This window comes from Rhipicephalus microplus, chromosome X (genome assembly GCF_043290135.1).
Source record: "Rhipicephalus microplus isolate Deutch F79 chromosome X, USDA_Rmic, whole genome shotgun sequence".
NCBI classification, from domain to species: domain Eukaryota; kingdom Metazoa; phylum Arthropoda; class Arachnida; order Ixodida; family Ixodidae; genus Rhipicephalus; species Rhipicephalus microplus.
This window is the reverse complement of record NC_134710.1, coordinates 94,775,373-94,793,350: the sequence shown is the minus strand read 5'-3', so window position 1 is coordinate 94,793,350 and position 17,978 is coordinate 94,775,373. Positions and strand designations below refer to the sequence as shown.

The 17,978-nt window shown below is 45.9% G+C and overlaps 1 protein-coding gene across 1 annotated transcript in view; it reads right to left on the bottom strand.

The window, feature by feature from the left end:
- Nucleotides 1-14,672, bottom strand: part of LOC119176240 (protein tiptop) — a 444,936-nt gene extending 430,264 nt beyond the window's left edge. Inside the window, exon 1 of the mRNA XM_075877292.1 lies at nucleotides 14,524-14,672. Within this exon, the coding sequence (XP_075733407.1) occupies nucleotides 14,524-14,563 (40 nt within the window). The 5' untranslated portion in view covers nucleotides 14,564-14,672. The remainder of the gene's footprint in view (nucleotides 1-14,523) is intronic.
- Nucleotides 14,673-17,978: the final 3,306 nt, after the last annotated feature.

The following is a 17,978-nucleotide window of genomic DNA, read 5'->3' as shown; positions in this document are numbered from 1 at the left end:
GGGGAGAGAGATGAGGGGGGAAGTGGAAGGAAGAGTGGAAGGGGGGCACCCGAGGGGCGTCCACCGTACATTATTTTTCTCTTTTTTCTTTTCTTCTTTCCTTTTTCTTTTTTTCTTTTTTTTCTGTCTTTTTTTCCTCTTTCCTTGCCCTCTGATTTGAGATTGTATAAAGCTGAGCACCAACAAACTGTATCTTTAATCCTGATGAAGGCCAGACTCTAGGCCGAAACGTCGAAATAAACCACGTTGTGACCGCTCACGGAGGATCTACTGGACTATATATATATATATATATATATATATATATATATATATATATATATATATATATATATATATATATATATATATATATATATATATATATAACACCTGATCCCTCTGACCACATCTCGAGTTTGTATAACGCCACGTCGAATTCAAATAAACCATGACCGCGTCGTTCGATTCGCCGGTTACACGAGACAGGGATATTTCTGCGCTTGATATAGGCTACATAGAATATCGCAAACCAAGCGACTAGGTGGCGTGTCTATAGGCGGCGGCGCAGTACACGTAACCCGTTCGGCGTTAGAGATTGTCAAACGAGGTTTCTCGATTGCATTTCACATTTCGAGTGGCCATTTGGTAAACGTTCGCACAAGCATGCGGCCGCACAAGATTCTCCCCCGCCTACGCAGATATAAGCGGGAGAGTCGGGGGAAACAATCATAAGGTTTTACTCAGAAGTCTTCAAATAACGCGTCTGATTTCATCCTCAGTGTCTTGCCAACAAGAAAGCTTTCCGCGTGAATCCACACGGGGATATTACTTGCACGGCATAATATGCCTTGTGGCGCTCTACCTCCGGGCGAGGAGCCCTCCAGCATCTTACGTACCACGGGCACTTCGCAGCATCGAATTGCAGTGGCTTCTCGATTGATTGATATGTGGGGTTTAACGTCCCAAAACCACCATATGATTATGAGAGACACCGTAGTGGAGGGCTCCGGAAATTTCGACCACCTAGGGTTCTTTAACGTGCACCCAAATCTGAGCACACGGGCCTACAACATTTCCGCCTCCATCAGAAATGCAGCCGCCGCAGCCGGGATTCAAACCCGCGCCCTGCGGGTCAGCAGCCGAGTACCTTAGCCACTAGACCACCGCGGCGGGGCAGCTGTCCTCAAATGGGATACAGTGTTCGCAATAAAAGGACAACAGGCGTGCGTGGTGTTGCCTCTGGGCGGAAACGGTCAAACGTACGACATTATTAGCGTCCCCATTGTTCGAGACGATAGCACTTACTCAATACCTATATTCATTGTTGTAAGTTATTTTTTTTTTCCTTCCGTGTACTACGTTGTGGCGCTGCTGCGCAGCATGCCAAGCTAAAGGAGATACGCACTTATTATCGCGTTTTGAGGCGACAGAATTTAAGAAATCGTTTTGCAGGAATTTCTGTGTCTGCGTCGGTGATTTTGAGCAAAAACAAGCGTTGTCGATGAGCGAAAATTGCAGATATACAAAATTGGTAATAATAATAATAATAATAATAATAATAATAATTGAAGTCAGGACTCCAGCGTGGCAAGCAGATGTTCTATACCACAGAGCCACGCCCATGCTCGAGACAGTTCGAAAAGAAAAGCGCTGTATGAATCTTATGCAGTGCGTGGAGTGCATTAACACATGCAATACGATGTGGCAGAAGCGTAGAATCACTCCGATCATCAAACCATGTGAAGTGCGCAGTGAGGAGTGATTTGTTTAAAGGCTCGCTAATAATAAAGCACACAGCCAAAATTAATTATTTTTATCAACAACAATATAAACAGCGCGTGCGCGCGCAACGTGTATAGTTACAGTTGCGCGAGTTTCCTTACCGACGCGTAGTATAAATATCTATCTGATTTGCGAAAAGAATAATGTGATAGTGGGCACTTCGCAAATGTACTCGTATTAGATGATTCTAGGGTGATTTGAAAGGACCAAGCTACGGGCGCACAGAATGCTCCTTTCCTTGCGGCACGGTTTAGGTGTCCATCGAGAAGAGACGCTATAGTGATTGAGAAGGCGATGCGAACAAGGTGTGATTGCGATATTACGTTCTACTCTTCTGAAGGCGAAGCTCAAGCATCTTCCCCGTTTTTTGCTTCAACCAATCTAAACGGCATCGAAATCGCAAAATGCCGCAAATGTATATTGTTCGATTACTTCCCACAAAGTATTTCAACTAACGTCATTTGTTGTTTGTACTCGCCACTTGGTAGCTCGAGAAATTCAGCAAAATCGAGTGCCGTTACGTGCAATAGCAATCCTAATAGATAAGCTCGATATTACGGCGTAAAAATTTCTTCGACAATGCTCAGTTATCAGTCTTGTGCAATTTTTGCGGATTCGTCAGTAGTTTGTAAAAATACCGTAAAAATAGACAACATTCGGTATTTTAGCGCGGCTGTTTCAATTGGCGTGCTGGGCATGAACCTGCGACAAAAACAATCCGCTAACCGCAGGAGAATTCTACAAGGCAGTCATGCAGTTTGCAAGGAGGATTTTCATTGATTTACGTATATCGCGACGGTATTGCGAAATATCCCAAATAAAAGAAAACATATCCGCACACAAATTTATGTTTTCTCTGCCGCGCATGTTTCCGTGTGCTTAACTAACGTACCGCGTATATAAAGCTTATCGTGTTTCTTCTACTGAAATCCCAATTCTATAATCATGTTAAAAAAAAACGCAGTTCACAAGTTCCTTTAACACATGCGAGTTGTTACGCAGTAAAGATCCTCGTTTGCGTCTATAGCCTGCTGGTATTATATCGTAACAAATATTAATGTTGCTGCATACACGTTTATATAGCAACATATCGTGCAGGTAGATAAAAGATTTCATCAGTAAATACTACATGGCTTTTCTATTAAAGTGCGATCCCACATAGCATACATTCAAAGGGAACAATATGTGGTTGACTTCCTGCCCTCGTCTAACTTCTTTGTCGCCTCACCGCGGTGGTCTAAGGTTTTGATAGAGGTGAAAATGCTGTAGGCCCGCGTGCTCAAATTCGGGTGCACGTTGAAGAAGTGCAAATGGTCCAAATTTCCGGAGCACTCCACTACGGTGTCTCTCATAATCATATGGTGGTTCGGGACACTCAACCCCACATATAAATCAATCAACTTCTTTTGCTACCTGAATTTCGCTACTGAATGAACACGTAAGTATAAATTAAACGACGGTGCAAAAGCAGGCACTACAGAACTGAAGCGTCTAAAAACGTGCTTTCTGATTGTCTAACGGCGCTTGGGAAACATTATTGCATGGTTATACCACAAATATCATACGAAAAAAAAAAGGCAAACTTTAAGCACACTCCCGAAGAGCGTCTTGTGATTCAAGACACATATATCACGCAATCTATGTATATAGTTTCTCATACGCTCAGTGCATTCGTCCTCACATGTGTTCATACGAGCACCCCGTACATGCTGTTTCCTCGAAAATTCCGTGCCAGCGGCGTAATCACACGCTCTGTATCAGAACGGTGTGCACGCCTGTTGTAAAATTCCCGTTTCTACGGCACCACATAATATTTTGCTCAAAAATAAACACTCTGTAGCTGTTCCCCTATACGCTCGTGCATACTGTATACTTTCCTGCATATTTAAGAGACCCTGAAAAACTCACGGCATTAACGCCTAAAATTTGGGTTTTCACCAGTATTCCTTCTACTTTTAGAGACACTGTCCACCAGTTCGCCATATACGCCGACGTATATACCAGCATAAATTAAAGGCGCGGATATCAGACCATTCAGGGTATATTTACGGGCACGTCGGAAAGGGAGTTTGCCGGCTTGAACCAATCAAAAGGTCCCTGCACCTTTTAAAGACTTCCTCAATGCCAGCATTGCCGACGCCAACTATATCTTCGGTAGGTGCGACCGAGTCGCTTCGTGTCACCGAAAAGACCATTTTGTCATACAAGACTGCGAGCTGTAGCGTGACGGAATTTCGTGCCGATGGCGCCGACAAAACCAGTCTGCCGATCGTCGCCCGACCGGTCTGCGTATACGATTCGCAGCAGCAGCAACAGCAGCAGCTGCAGCTCACACACACACACAAAAAAAAATCGCACCGACAACGCGATATAGCCGCAAAACCTATAACTTCCATGTCTTCTATATACGCATAATATATAACATATGGGGTTATACTCGCCAAAAACGCAAATATGATTAAGAAGAGCAATTTATAGTGGAGTACATCGAAAATTTTGACGAACTGCTGTTCTTTAAAGTGCACTGACACACCGCACGTACAGTAGCACTTCGCCTGCATCGAAGTACGACCGCCGTGGCCGGTATCCAACCTGCGTCCTTTTCGTGTCATCAGCCGAGCACTATCACTGCTAGACTACAGTCGTAGACAAATAAGCCCCTGTAATCAACCTAAAAAAAGCAAAAAGAAAGGTTCAAAAAAACTTCAGCACTAGCCGGCCTCGCATCACATCAAAACTGAGCCAGAGGTTCATTCAGCACAGTCGCCAACCGTTGGTCTAAGCCCTCTCTTAGCATGAGCAGAACTCAAGCAAATGGGACGAAAAAAAGCTTGCTTCGTCGTTCAGTAGTTAAGAAAATCATTCTGAAATCAAGTACTCTTCCATTCACACGGTGTTCGTAAAAGAAGAGGCAAAGCCCCGCAAACGGTGGGCTGTCTACATCGGTATCGGTATGCTATCTGCTGACCGAATGAAAGGGCACAATTTGTCATGCTCGCGCACGATTTAATTACCGAGGCTCATTGTCTGCTTCAAATGACAAGCGAGTAAAAAAAAAACAATTCACCACTTGGACGCAGCTGCGTAAACAGGGTCAAGCAAAAGTCGAGTAGTACGAACATCCGGATTGCGAGGAAAGCATCTCGAGCGTCGCCGCGCAGGTATCGCAATACCAGCCCCATAGAAAAACACGGAGTCGCAACCCTGGTCACACGCCTTGTGAAGTGAACTATAGTTTAGAAACTTTCAAATAAATCGACCCTCATCCGTCTGTCGCGTTTTCAACGATATGAATGTTACTCTTATTCGTAATCAGCCACTATACACTCGCTGCTTTAGGCTTGTTTCAAGGTATAGTCCCACCACTTTATTTCGAGGCAGACGAGCTGATGCAGTGTATGTCGAGTTATTTAGACGAAATCCTCGGCCTTTAGTAAGAGAAAAAAAAATACTGCCAGGCGCAGCACAGTCACAGCGACAGCTAGAAGGGCGGCCTTTCAGATCCTTTTCTAAACACTTATTGCGTAACTGCTGAAAAGTACACTTGCTTGATGCCCACTATAGCATTAATAATAAAAATTTTAGGGTAGTACGCCGGCATTCGCTATGCTTTTTTTCGTCATTCTTTTGAGAAGCGTAGTATGCGCTAAACTATTGCAAAGAATTGTGTACCAATTGTTCACGCAGGGGCTGACGACAATGAGTAATTATGCCTGAAATGGGTATGCGCCGCAGTTAATAGCTGAACAAAAACAAGCTTTTGTAATGGGTTAGAGAATAGAACGACCCACTGGTTACGCTATTGGCATTGTGTGATGACTGCTTGTTCTTTCGCCGTTTTAAAACGCTTTAAAAGTCGTATTAACAAGATCGCTTTCCCGTCATCAAGCCTGCCTAAGGGAAGTTTGCCAACATGTCTCACACACCTGAAGTATGTTCTGTGTACTTTACTGGTGATAATGTCATTCATTAAAGAAAAAAAAAACACCCGCGGGCTCAGTGGTAGAATACTGGGCTGGCACCCAGTGGACCCGGGTTCAAACCTCACTGCGTCATTGGTACTAGGCTTTTTTTTTTTTCTAATCTCGCGCGATGTGGTTACGGACAGCGGTGACGGCGGACAACTACGGCGCTGCGCGGGAACCGAGTTCGTGATCTCATAATAGCTTTCGCTGTAAAATCCGGTGCAGGAAGCGTGAACTAACACCGAAAGTTATTAATTTATTGTGCGCCTTGTGAGCGCATGGGATTTCGCGTGCGCTCTCCTTAGCTAGATTTGAAAAGGCCGTAATATTTTTTTTTCATTTTGTGTTTGATTTATTAGGAAAATCTAAACATTGTCAAGTATTTATTTACGCTCTTCGTAATACTTCACCTGCCTGCCACACGCGGCGAAACCATATGAGGATTGGCAGACCTAAACCATTCGTCTAAACATACGAAAGCTACTTCAAAGGAAATCGTTATTAAGCAGTTACACACCAAAGTGTTGCAAGAATATGACTTTTATAGCCCGCTGTGTTCCTTTTTTACTCGATTTCCACAAGTGTGCTTCCATTTTGCCTTATCATTGTTTGTCATTTACTCGAAGTAACAACTTTTCCGAGTAATTGCGTTCCTTACGTTTTTTTTCTTCCTTGCCTTTATTGCGGTTGCGGCAGTGACTTATTGCCCGAACAGGAGCTATAATTTTGACTAACACACTCTGAAAACACGGCATGAGCGCCTATCACTTTTGTACTATTCCTGGGAAGCATCTTCACTTCATGACCATTCAATATACGTTAGATAGTCAAGAATAATTCAAAATCTTATTTAGTGAGAGCACAGTTACTTTCACAAAAAAGTAAATACATGACGTGAGTAACTTTCAATTTTATCGTAAAGCGATTTTTTGTGCTAATTTGATTAGAGGTTGCAAAACTTTTGAAAATGCGTCGTGAGGACATGTCCGACGCTGACAAAAGAATAAAGTACAGGTATTCTTCAATTCACAGGGGCCTATTTCGCATGAACTGACATACGTCAACACTCGAGTTACTTTGGACTGGTATTCGGGGTCCACATATTCATGCAGCCGGAAGGCATATGAAGTATAGCTGCATAGCTAGAGATATTGAAGCCCAAAAGCGTATCCGAGGGGAGGGTGGTTTAACCACCCCTCCTACCTCCTAAATTTTAGTTTTGCATGTGTATGTATGCACACACACACATGCAAACACGTGAGAACATACACAAGATACGGCTGAATCACCATCACTCCCCCCCCCCCCCCAAAAAAAAAACGAATATCTGGCTACGCTACTTTTGAAGCGTTTCTGACGAACGACAATGGCACTCGGTATATTACGAAAAGCGGCAACATCAAGATGTCGCAAGTGTTCGCCATTAGCGCAAGTAGCGGGAGGTACTGCGACGAAATCTATGGATGAAAGAAGCGGGCTTGATGAGGGTCAACTCAAATCACGAAAACAGTCTCATTCGATAGAATATTCGTAGGCGGTGATGCCAACCAATTTGAAGTTTGACAGCGAAAACGGCTGGCCGATAGCGAACAACTCTTGCTAAAGCAACGCTTCGTAAGTGCGGCACCGGGTTTCAACCAGAGATTCGCTCTGATCTACCGCAGTCTATAAGCATGACAATAACTCAAATTATCGTCGAAAACTCGCGCTTCGTGAACACTATACAAGCGCACAGAATCGACTGCATTCGCGCCGATTCTTCCCCGGCCCCAGTGTTGGGTGGTTTCTCGTTGCAGTGCGCCTCCTTTTTCTATTCAAACGTGATAAAACAGTTACAAAACTTGCCGTGCTGCGCACCGAAGTCGTCGTGTACGAATTTGACACCATTGGCCAAATTACAAATTTCTAATCACTTTGTGTTGTTTTCTATTGGCCGCGGCCACCTTCGCAATATGTCACGAAATCGTAGCTAAAGTGGTTGCTTGGGCGTGTTGGTACGACATAATTGAAAAAAAAAAAAAAACGAACAGCGCGAGAAACGAGAGACCATAAGAAGTACACATACAACACTCTGTATGTGTACTTCTACTTCTGGTTGTTTTTTTTTTTTAACAATATCGTACTTGGGCGGACTTGCCACCACGTCCAGCTTTTAGCGTTGAATTGATTTCTTTTTTCTTGCGAATAAAACTAAAGCTGTTTCTCGCGTCGCTTATCCTGGGCAACCTCCGAGCGCCTCTGATCGCTCAGCCACGCCCGCGTACACAGTTGTCTCACATTCTGTGGACTCCCATGGTTACGTGAAACAAAAAAAAAAGGAAAGAAAAATCGGAACGGTCTTCGAACGATTCCCGGTCGCGAGCCGCGACTCCGAATTCCTGGCAGGCACAAGCAGTGCGCCCGCCGTGCTACCAGGACGCCTTTCGCCACGCTGTAGCACTCGCCGCCAGACAGTCGCCAACGCACTGGCGGCACAGGGAACAGGTTTCCCGGCGCGTATCACTTGCTTGACCACACTTCCGGTAGCGTGCTGTGATGTACGGCGGATCGCACTACGCACCTTATACACACACTTGGGAGAAGGGACACCATAAACGGGGGAAAGGGAAACCCCTTTGAGTACGCACACATAACACACGCCGAAAAAGACGAGAAAAGACATGGTAACGAAAAAGCAACGACTGTCCAGAACAGTATACCATATATACACCTCTCGACGCATTCTCTTGCGCCAACACACCGGGAGCACGACAGGGTGCACCCAAGGTGGAAGAGCAACGATGAAAAGAAGACCGGCAAAAGTTGAGCGAAGGGCACGATCGGCCGGCACAACTATAACGACAGGACAAGTAGTGTACGTAGACGGACGTATAACGCATGTGCATTGACCAATGCATGCATGCTTAGGCATGAGCGTAAATATCTAGCTGGACGGCGAGCAGATGTTCGCTGCTTAAAAGCAGTATCAGATAGCATTCAGACGTCAAGAATGATTCGACGCTATTGCGCAGAAATGACGGCCGAAGAAAATGAGGATAAGAAGAAGGCGGCCCAGAGGTTGAGTGTAGGTCGGAACCAAATGTACTACTGCTTCGAGAAAATATTTCAGCCATGCTATAGAATGGGATACGCTGTGCGTGTTCGACAACAAGAAATAAAATACACGCCCGAAGGCGTACGCAAGTGATCAAACGACTTCAGCAGTCCACTATTGGGCTTACATAATCAAGCTTGATTAACAACCCAAGACAATTAGTTGTAAACCATTAGAGAAAACGTGTAAGAAGCGTATTGTTCCAGCTCCCTCTTTATCTTTTCATGTTTTCCCTCGCTTCTTCGAAACTAGTCAACCAGTTTTTGCTTTTGGAGAGGCGAAAGAATACGAAGTTCTAGTACCAGGACCTCCAAATGGCTTGCGTAGCCAACCCTAGCGTTTCTCCTTGGATGCGGCTGGTGAACTAACTACCCTTTAGTGCACTGCTGCCATGAGAGCACATGTTCTCACTTTCATCGTCTTTGCAAGAACGTGTCTGCAAGAAAGTAAGAATACTTATATGTATCTGCGGTTTTACGTGCAAAAAATAATATAGGATGTCAGGGGCACGCCGTATGGGGGGACTCCGGAAGTTTCCTCATCTGGTGTTCGCAAACGGGCACTGACATCACACACAGTACTCGGGGCTATAGCATTTCGCCCCCACCTAACGGGGGCGAAATGCATCGCCCCCATCTGACGGGGGCGATGCGGCCATCGAGGCCGGAATCCAACCCGCAACCTTCAGCTTAGCAGCCGAGCAGCGCAAGCGCTGCATTACGGCGGCGGCGGAGGTGCAAGAAAGTACAACACCAAAACTTCGTGCATGCACGCGGACTGTTCAGAAACCGCTGTGCAAACTCATCTGCAAGCGCTATCGTGTTCACAGGAACACGCAGAGGTGCGAACTCATTATCATATGCATCGTGATTCACGTCCCTGGCACACATGTTGAATGTTCTTCACACGATCAATTTGCTTCTTATAAAGAAATGCGTTCGAATAGCAAAATTTTCGAATCAAACGAAGTGTGGATATTCCGGAAAAATAAAAGAAAAACGGGTTTTGAATATTGTCTAGATAATTTCTAAAAAAAAAAGAGCGAAATCAAAAGTTAGCTGGGGCCTGTTCTGTTGGAGCGAGTGGATATGCTTCGAGTAACCAATCTAATATTGTGCTATTCGATTCGGCCTTCGAATCAAATCCTCACTGTAAGATTTCGGTTTGAAATGGAATTGAAACTCTCTCCATATATATATATATATATATATATATATATATATATATATATATATATATATATATATATATATATATATATATATATATATATATATATATATATATATATATATATATAAAGAATTCTATAGCTTTCGGACAGTTCTTAAAAAAATTGCGTCATCGTTTACACAAAGCTAAAACAGAATTTTACGCAAAGAATGCTACGTTTAATCTCAGTAGCATTTTTATATTGAGAAAGCATGCTCAGAAAGCTGCATTTCATTTAGCTAATCAGAATCACTCGCCCTAAAATGAAATTTTAACGGCGCGACAATGAGAGCACAAAAGACCGGAGGATCTTAATATCCAATATGAATGATACCAGCACGTCATTCTTACTTTTATTGCAATAAAATGCTGGTTGGACACGACATTCGTCAGCGGACATTGTACGGTACTATTTGTAGATGTAAAACCTGTGTCCTCTTTATCAAATTGAACACAAACATGTTTCACTGCTGCATATATCATCTGCTGCTAAAAAGAACTGTTTTTTAGTCATACCCCAAGCGGCACAAGCTCATTACTGAGTTGCGAGAGGGAGAGAGAGGAGAGAGAGGAAAGGCAGGGAGGTTAACTAAGCTTTAGCTTGGTTGACTACCCTACACTTGGGGTGGCAGAAAGGGAGAATAATAGAGAGGAAAGAGACAGTGAGAAAAGAAGAAGAGTAAAAAAGTGATGGATAAACAGTCAGCTCGAGACTACACAGCACGGTCTCGCACAGTTCTTTCACAAGCGCTCGTGAAGTCCGGTGGTCCATAGGAAGCCCATAGATTACTTGGCCATGGAGCCTGCCGCTTTAAAGTTCACTTAACAATACATAACCGCACATTCCAAAATGTCTGACTTTCTGGGCAGAAATGTTTAATCAAATGTTATCTCACGCTCCCTTCATGCAGTTAATGAAACGGTCTTTCCAACGTGCAGTTTAATGACAAACTTTATCATCTTACGAATACAGTAATGCGAAAATTTGTTGAAATTGATGGAAAGGCAGACGTAGATTACAAGAAAAATGTGAAAATAATTGACATCCGATTCAGTTTTTCCCTGAAACTATTCTCCTGACTTCCGGCAGAATTCGATTAGCATTTGATTCTATTAGGGAAAAAAACTGTTTGCGCATGCGTATACCAGCTATCCTGAAACAAAAGCCTTGTTTGCAATTTTTAATGCACGTGTGCAACCCAACTTTGATATAGATTTCGGTTTAACTGGGAAGATCTGGTATATGATTCAGGTGGCTGATTGATTGATATGTGGGGTTTAACGTCCCAAAACCACTTCATGATTATGAGAGACGCCGTAGTGGAGGGCTCCGGAAATTTCGACCACCTGGGGTTCTTTAACGTGCACCCAAATCTGAGCACACGGGCCTACAACATTTCCGCCTCCATCGGAAGATTCAGGTGGCAGTATTGTACAAAAGAAAAAAAAGAGGGAGGGGGGTGCTTAGCAGCTCATAAATGATTGTAACAGCTGGTTGGAGATCGCTTTATGACCTAAATACAACGCTGCACGAAAGATAATCGCTTTGGAGGAATACAAACTTGACGATTTTGTCAAGGAAACAGTTTTCCCGCTAAATAGATATAGTAAATTGGTAAAGACACGTTTAGCGAACGGCAGGAGAACTTAATGAAGCTAAGCGAGCACTCTCATCTTCGCGTGCTTGTTCCAAGAAGCGGATTGTCTGCGCGGAATGCACTTGCACCGCTTGTCTCCGAATAAAAGGCACGATAAGAGAGATCAGCGCAGCTTGGAGTTAGTCGCGCAAGAAAGGGTCGCAGCAGAGTTGGTGGGCACTTTTTAGCTTCTCTTATTAACCGCCTGTACAGAATGCTGAGGTGGTCGTCGAACGTGTGCATGATGACGATAATTTTCTGCCTATACGACGCGCAGCAAACTTACAGCGCAACAGCTCTGCTATAATAAATGCGCCCGGCCGATAGTCAACGCAGTGCATGAGTGATCACCTTCTGTCACGTCACGTCTTCAATAGCGGACGGCTGCTTTCCGTCAGCAAGCACCGCTGCTCACCAGTTGCAGCGTAATAATGCATTCAAGCGAATTTCCATTCGCATCAGTCTTTTGCCCTTTATTGTAACACTTCCGTCGCCCGACCCAGCATTCGACAATAAATACACAACTCGAATACGAATCGAACAGCGAATACTATTCGATTCGTGTTCGAACATTTTCATATTCGTGCACTGTTGTACAAAAAAAAGTGTACAGGGCGCTTCAACGTAACTTCGAAATAGCGCACAGGTCTCCAGAAAAAGTTTCAGCCTATATACTGCGATCATTGACAAAACGTTTGGATACGGTGTGCTTTTTTTTAATGCTGCTGCTGACGTAAGCAATATGATGATGACGTAAGCAATATGAAGAAGCAATATTAACTCGCAGTCTAAGCTGAAGGCGACTCTCAAGAGGAAAACAAGAAATGGGGAAGTTGCTCGACAAGAATTCGCATTTCGCGTTTGAACACAGCCGCCAGGAGCAATAACGCCTGGAAACAAATGTATCGTTTCCCTTCATATTGATCACTGGTGCGTGCTTAGCTTTTAACATATCTCGGCCACCAGGAGAAGCGCTGATGCGGCGATTGGAGGAATACGAAAAGAGCTCGCTTCGAGTGTTATCCGTGTGACAGCAGACATTACGCTATGGCTCCACTACACATCAGAAATAAGTTTCGGCCCCCTCTCTCTTCAGAATGCCGCCAGATTTGTGTGCAATCGGCGAGTGTATTACCTTATCTTTTTTTTATATGTTCTTGTCCAGCAGACCTGCACTCGAGAAGCTCGAGATATGCGACAAGCGCGAGTATGATGCATGCGCGGAAGGGTTGCGGCACCTCTTGGCACGTTGCGTTGGTGCCGAGTACAAAGCAGATCCAGTTGTGCGAATCACTCACTCGAACTGACACGACATGGATGCACTCGCTCGGATGTGCCGAGTTCAACATGGTTTCGTGTTAAAGATCGCGATGCGATACGTCATAAATTGAGCGGGCGATTCGAGCTGCTGCTGTCAGGGCATGCAGGTTGGCACATGCGCTGTAGTCGCGAAGCTGTGTCTTGCGAAGAGGTTTTTCCAAGTCTACGTTCTCTTTTACTGTGCAAGAACGCTTACGTAATACGGCTATCGATATGAGTTTAGAACCCGCAGGACGGAGTCAGCCGCATGCGACTCCCCAAAAGCTCGTTCCCACAGGCATTTTAATAAAGCTAGTCTGCAGTATGCTCTATGAGGTGGTTCGTGACGCTGACGACTGTCTATGATGTGGATAAAGAAAAGAGACTTTAATAGACGTGTTACCGGGGCTAATTGGTTCAAACTTGCAAGTTCGACAAGAGCGCAGTTTTGACAAGTCCACAGATTTGGACTTGTGCGCTTGTCATGCGACACTTGACTTTCTTGTCCAACGCTGGGCACGCGTCAAACCCGCAACTACAAAGACCCTGACGGCGCGCAACAAATTGAGCTTAAAATTTACTTTCAGGCCCTCAAAACCACGTGTAGGGGCCCGGTGAGCATTCAAGGGGCGGTGCAACAGGCGTGCCGTATCGACATTAACACCGATTCTGAACACGTCGCTCGAAAATGTTCACCATATATATATATATATATATATATATATATATATATATATATATATATATATATATATATATATATATATATATATATATATATATATATATATATATATATATAAAGGTAAGTGCGCCTTCAGCCTTCATGCCATCCTATTTCTAGTCAGGATGCTCGCAATATAGAAATGTTTTTTTTTAATTACAATGTCCCGTAAGACTGTTAATATGGCACGTCGGAATATTTGAAACCGATGACAATATAGTACGCCGGGCGCCATTCTGATTGGAACAGCGTTACCGAAACGCCCAACGAGCGCTTACATTTTCCGTGCCATTCTTATAAAGCACGACAAACGCAAGCAGGGAATGATTCAGCCAACGTACTCACAATGAAGCATACGTAAAAAACAAACTGAAACAAAAAAAAACAGAAAAAGAGAGAGCAAGACAAACCAGAGTGCACTGACAGCGGAGGGCGAAAGCAAAGCCGAGCGCTCAACGCACGAGCTCCACTTAGGAGACAGATTGTAAACAACCGCGACACTTGCCACGAGCGGCTGGTCGGAGAAGTCGCCGAACCGCAGCGGCGGCTGCAGAGCCGCGAAAACGTGCGTACAGCGGCGACACATTGACAGTGCGTGAAACTACCGAGCGTGTTGTCAACGCGCACTACGCGATGTCCGAGATCCCGGTGTGTGTCACGCTCATTGAGGCGCGCTCCGAGCACGCGGCTGCGCGCGCGGCCCGGCAGCCGGAGCCGGAGCGCGGCCAGGGCAGACGCCGCGCGAGGCTCGGACCACGGGGACGCGCACGCTAGCCGCTTTCGGAGTCCAGACCATAGGCTTAGCCGCTGTCTGAGGCATGCACTCACATTGCATCCGCTGAGGCCGGTGCTGCTTCCGGCGAGGCATGCCTGGGGCGTCGCCAGGGCGGCCGCTGTGCTGCTGTGGGGGGGGGGCGAGCGTGCTCAGGGCCCGCGCCGGCCGAGCCTCGCCGGAGGGGTTCTGCCGGCCGCCCAGCGCGCCATGCCTCTCGCGGCCGCTGCCGAGCGACCGCCGAGCATCACGGGAAAGTCGTTCGGCTCCCGGCTTGTGCCGCCGCTGCTGCGGCATCTCTTGGCCGCCGCCGAAGGCGCGCTCCGCCAAGAAACCGCTCGCAAGGGCGGCCGCGATTCGAGCGGCTACCGCGGGGAAGCGCCACGCACTTCGACGCAAACCGCGGGCGATTCGCGTCGCACCTGCTGGGGTTGCATCGTTGCACCTAGTTTGGCAAGGATAAAGCTCTGGTAATGCGGGGAACATGTGACACGTGGCAACTTCGATAAAATTTTGAAGCTCTCGCTGTGTTGCATCCTGTTTGGGTGCTGGCCTTCGTTATTCCTATGGCACTTTTCTTCACTTGTGCTACGACGCTATATTGGTATGCATGCCCCGCCGCGGTGGTCTAGTGGCTAAGGTACTCGGCTGCTGACCCGCAGGTCGCGGGATCGAATCCCTGCTGCAGGAGCTGCATTTCAGATGGAGGCAGAAATGTTGTAGGCCCGTGTGCTTGGATTTGGGTGCACGTGAAGAACCCCAGGTGGTCGAAATTTCCGGAGCTCTCCACCGCGGCGTCTCTCATAATCATATGGTGGTTTTGGGACGTTTAACTCCACATATACATCTATAGTGGTATGCATTCATCTATGACATTTATTTCTTGAGTGAGTGAAAGTAGCTACAATCCTGCTGCTCATCACGACAACACTGTTTTCTCGTCTTCTGTCATTATTTAACTTTTGATCCTTCCATAGCGAAAAGTTTGCTTGTAATGTTCGCATTCCTATCAATCCGCTCTGAAACAATTTGTTAACACAGTGTGTAAAGTATTTCGTCTATTTTCATGTTTGACACACGTATGCGAGGAGACGGGCAGCAAGATAGGCCGGCTATTTTCTCCTCCTCCATTCACTTACGGTTAAAAAACAGATGACAATGCTCCTGTGTCTAAGTGGCAAGTGTACTTCCTCTATAAAGACTAGTACAAGTTGCAGCGCTTCACACCGCATTTTTATGGTCTAGACACCCACGAGAACCGATTTGGCAATTTCATCACAAACTATAAGCTTTTCTGCTTAGCTGAGGTGTGGTCTGAAAAGGCCAACATCTCGTTTAGGGGAGACGAGCGCGAATTTACTGCGAGGCAAGAAAAGGAGATATGCGTTACCATTGAGTTTCACTCGTAACTGTGACAAGAAAGGGCGTTGCAATGGTAACACAAATCTAGAGTGCTCATATTATTTTTATTTGTTTATTGTGGTGGAATGTGCGTGTGCGAGGCCAGCAATGCGCGCTTAGCCATCCAAGATTACCATTTCTGAACTAAAAAAAACACACACACTCAAGTCTACATACGTACGCACCGTGTTGATGGTATTCATCGGTGCCATTGATTCACTTATCTCTACTGCAAGCAAACGGCTACACATAGACTGTAGCACCTCAGCAGCAGCAGGTAGCGCTTCAACGAGAGCAGACTAGGCAAGCTTGAGCTCGTGCCTCCATCAAGGCTGGTAATGCGGCTGCCACGCAGGGCATACCTCTTCACTGTATACGATCACCCGCACCCCACTCCCTTCCTTCTTGTCAGGAAATAAGCAATCTCTCGGCGAATATAGCATGGGTGGATACGGCTTCAGACGATGTGCGTGCATGATTTCACGACCACGGTGGCGTTTGTTCGTTAGTGGCGTTACCGACTCAGCAATGCAGTTTACATGTGACGTCTGCGTTAGAGTATGGTAGGTTCCCTGATATGTGAAAACAAGCTTAAGTGAAAGGCCTGTTGGGACAGCTGGAACCCAAGGTCATACAAGGGAGTATGGAAGAAAGTGGCAATGCGGGTGGTCATAGCCACGTCGAAATTTTTGTTGCCATTAGTCAAAGGTTGTGATGGAGCGGGTGAACCGATGGCATCCCTTTGGGTGGCGGATAACTTCAGGGATCAGTGTGGATTCGGATGAAGGTATAATGTTGTCAAGTGTGCTAGAAGGCTCTCGCCTATATGAGAGAAAGTATCAAGGATGGTCTGTAATCACATTTAAGCGTTGTTGCAGGCGTACGTCACGAAGGGCGAAATGAGGTCCCAATAAGAGCGATCAGAGCAAAGGGCTTAGCCAGATTTTTTTTTTCCATAAAGGTTTGGGGGGGGGGGGGGTTCTACCACACTTTCTTTGTACGCGCGTTTGTATGTATGCGTTCACACATACATGTGTCAAATTGAGAAATCTCAGTGGTGGTGGCAAGGGGAGTTAAACAACCCTCCTGTCGCCAGGAGTGAGGGTAAATACTTCCGTCAAGCCATTAGTTTGAGGATGTTAGGTGGTGGTAACGTGATCAACGATGTGACATTTGGCAATGAGTGTGTTTACGGCTTCAGAAAGGAGCACACGCCCTGTATCGCTCTGAAGTTCGCATGAAGAAAGGTGCCAACGGCTGTGTCTGCAGCATAGCAATTGTATCGCGTCAAGTGGTCGATGCTGATGACTATTTAGCAGTTTCCGTAACCAGCAGAAACAAAGGGTGCATACAGGGTAATGTCTTAGAAGGGCATATGGCCGGACAAGGGAGTTGCCAGTAGCCACGGACCACAGAGATGCTGAGCAGGAACCACATGGCGCTGGCACTGTGGTCATGATTGAATGTATATGCCCCCAAAAGTCTACATACATGCCACGTCAACAAAACCTGTAGTGATGTTGGGCGTGTGTCCGAAGACGGCCGCATGTGGACACTGTGTGTCAGCGTGGAAGGCTGAACGTATTTCACCGCGAAGATGTAGAGGTACGACCAGCAACCACTTGCACCGTTAGGAAAGATACGTAGTTGAGGCGATAGAGAAGACCATCTCGTGTCCTAAAGTGAGAAGCTTGACGGCGAAATCTCGACAGGGTCGGGGAACAGTCGACGGGTTCGAAAGGAAGTGGAGAAGTTGCGCTAAGCCAGACACCCTTGCGTCGCTTCGAGACCATCTCGGGAACGAAGGCACTTCGTCAACGGCAGGCAGGCAGGCATAGCTTTTTGTTAGAACGTGATAATGGGTCGGAACTGGTGTGACGGTGACAGGAACAGTACACCACGCGCATGTTGAAATCCTCAACCGTGAAGTCCAGCGAGAGAATCGATCAGAGGAGGTCCTTCGAATAGGAAAACCAATGAAGCACGTGGTGGTCTGTTCTGTTCTCCTTTACATAATATTTTGTGTTGTTTTGCAGCGTAACTTATACAAATGGAGTAGCTGAGACCTCTCCACAGCAAGCCAGCTAAAACAGTACATAACACTCACTTG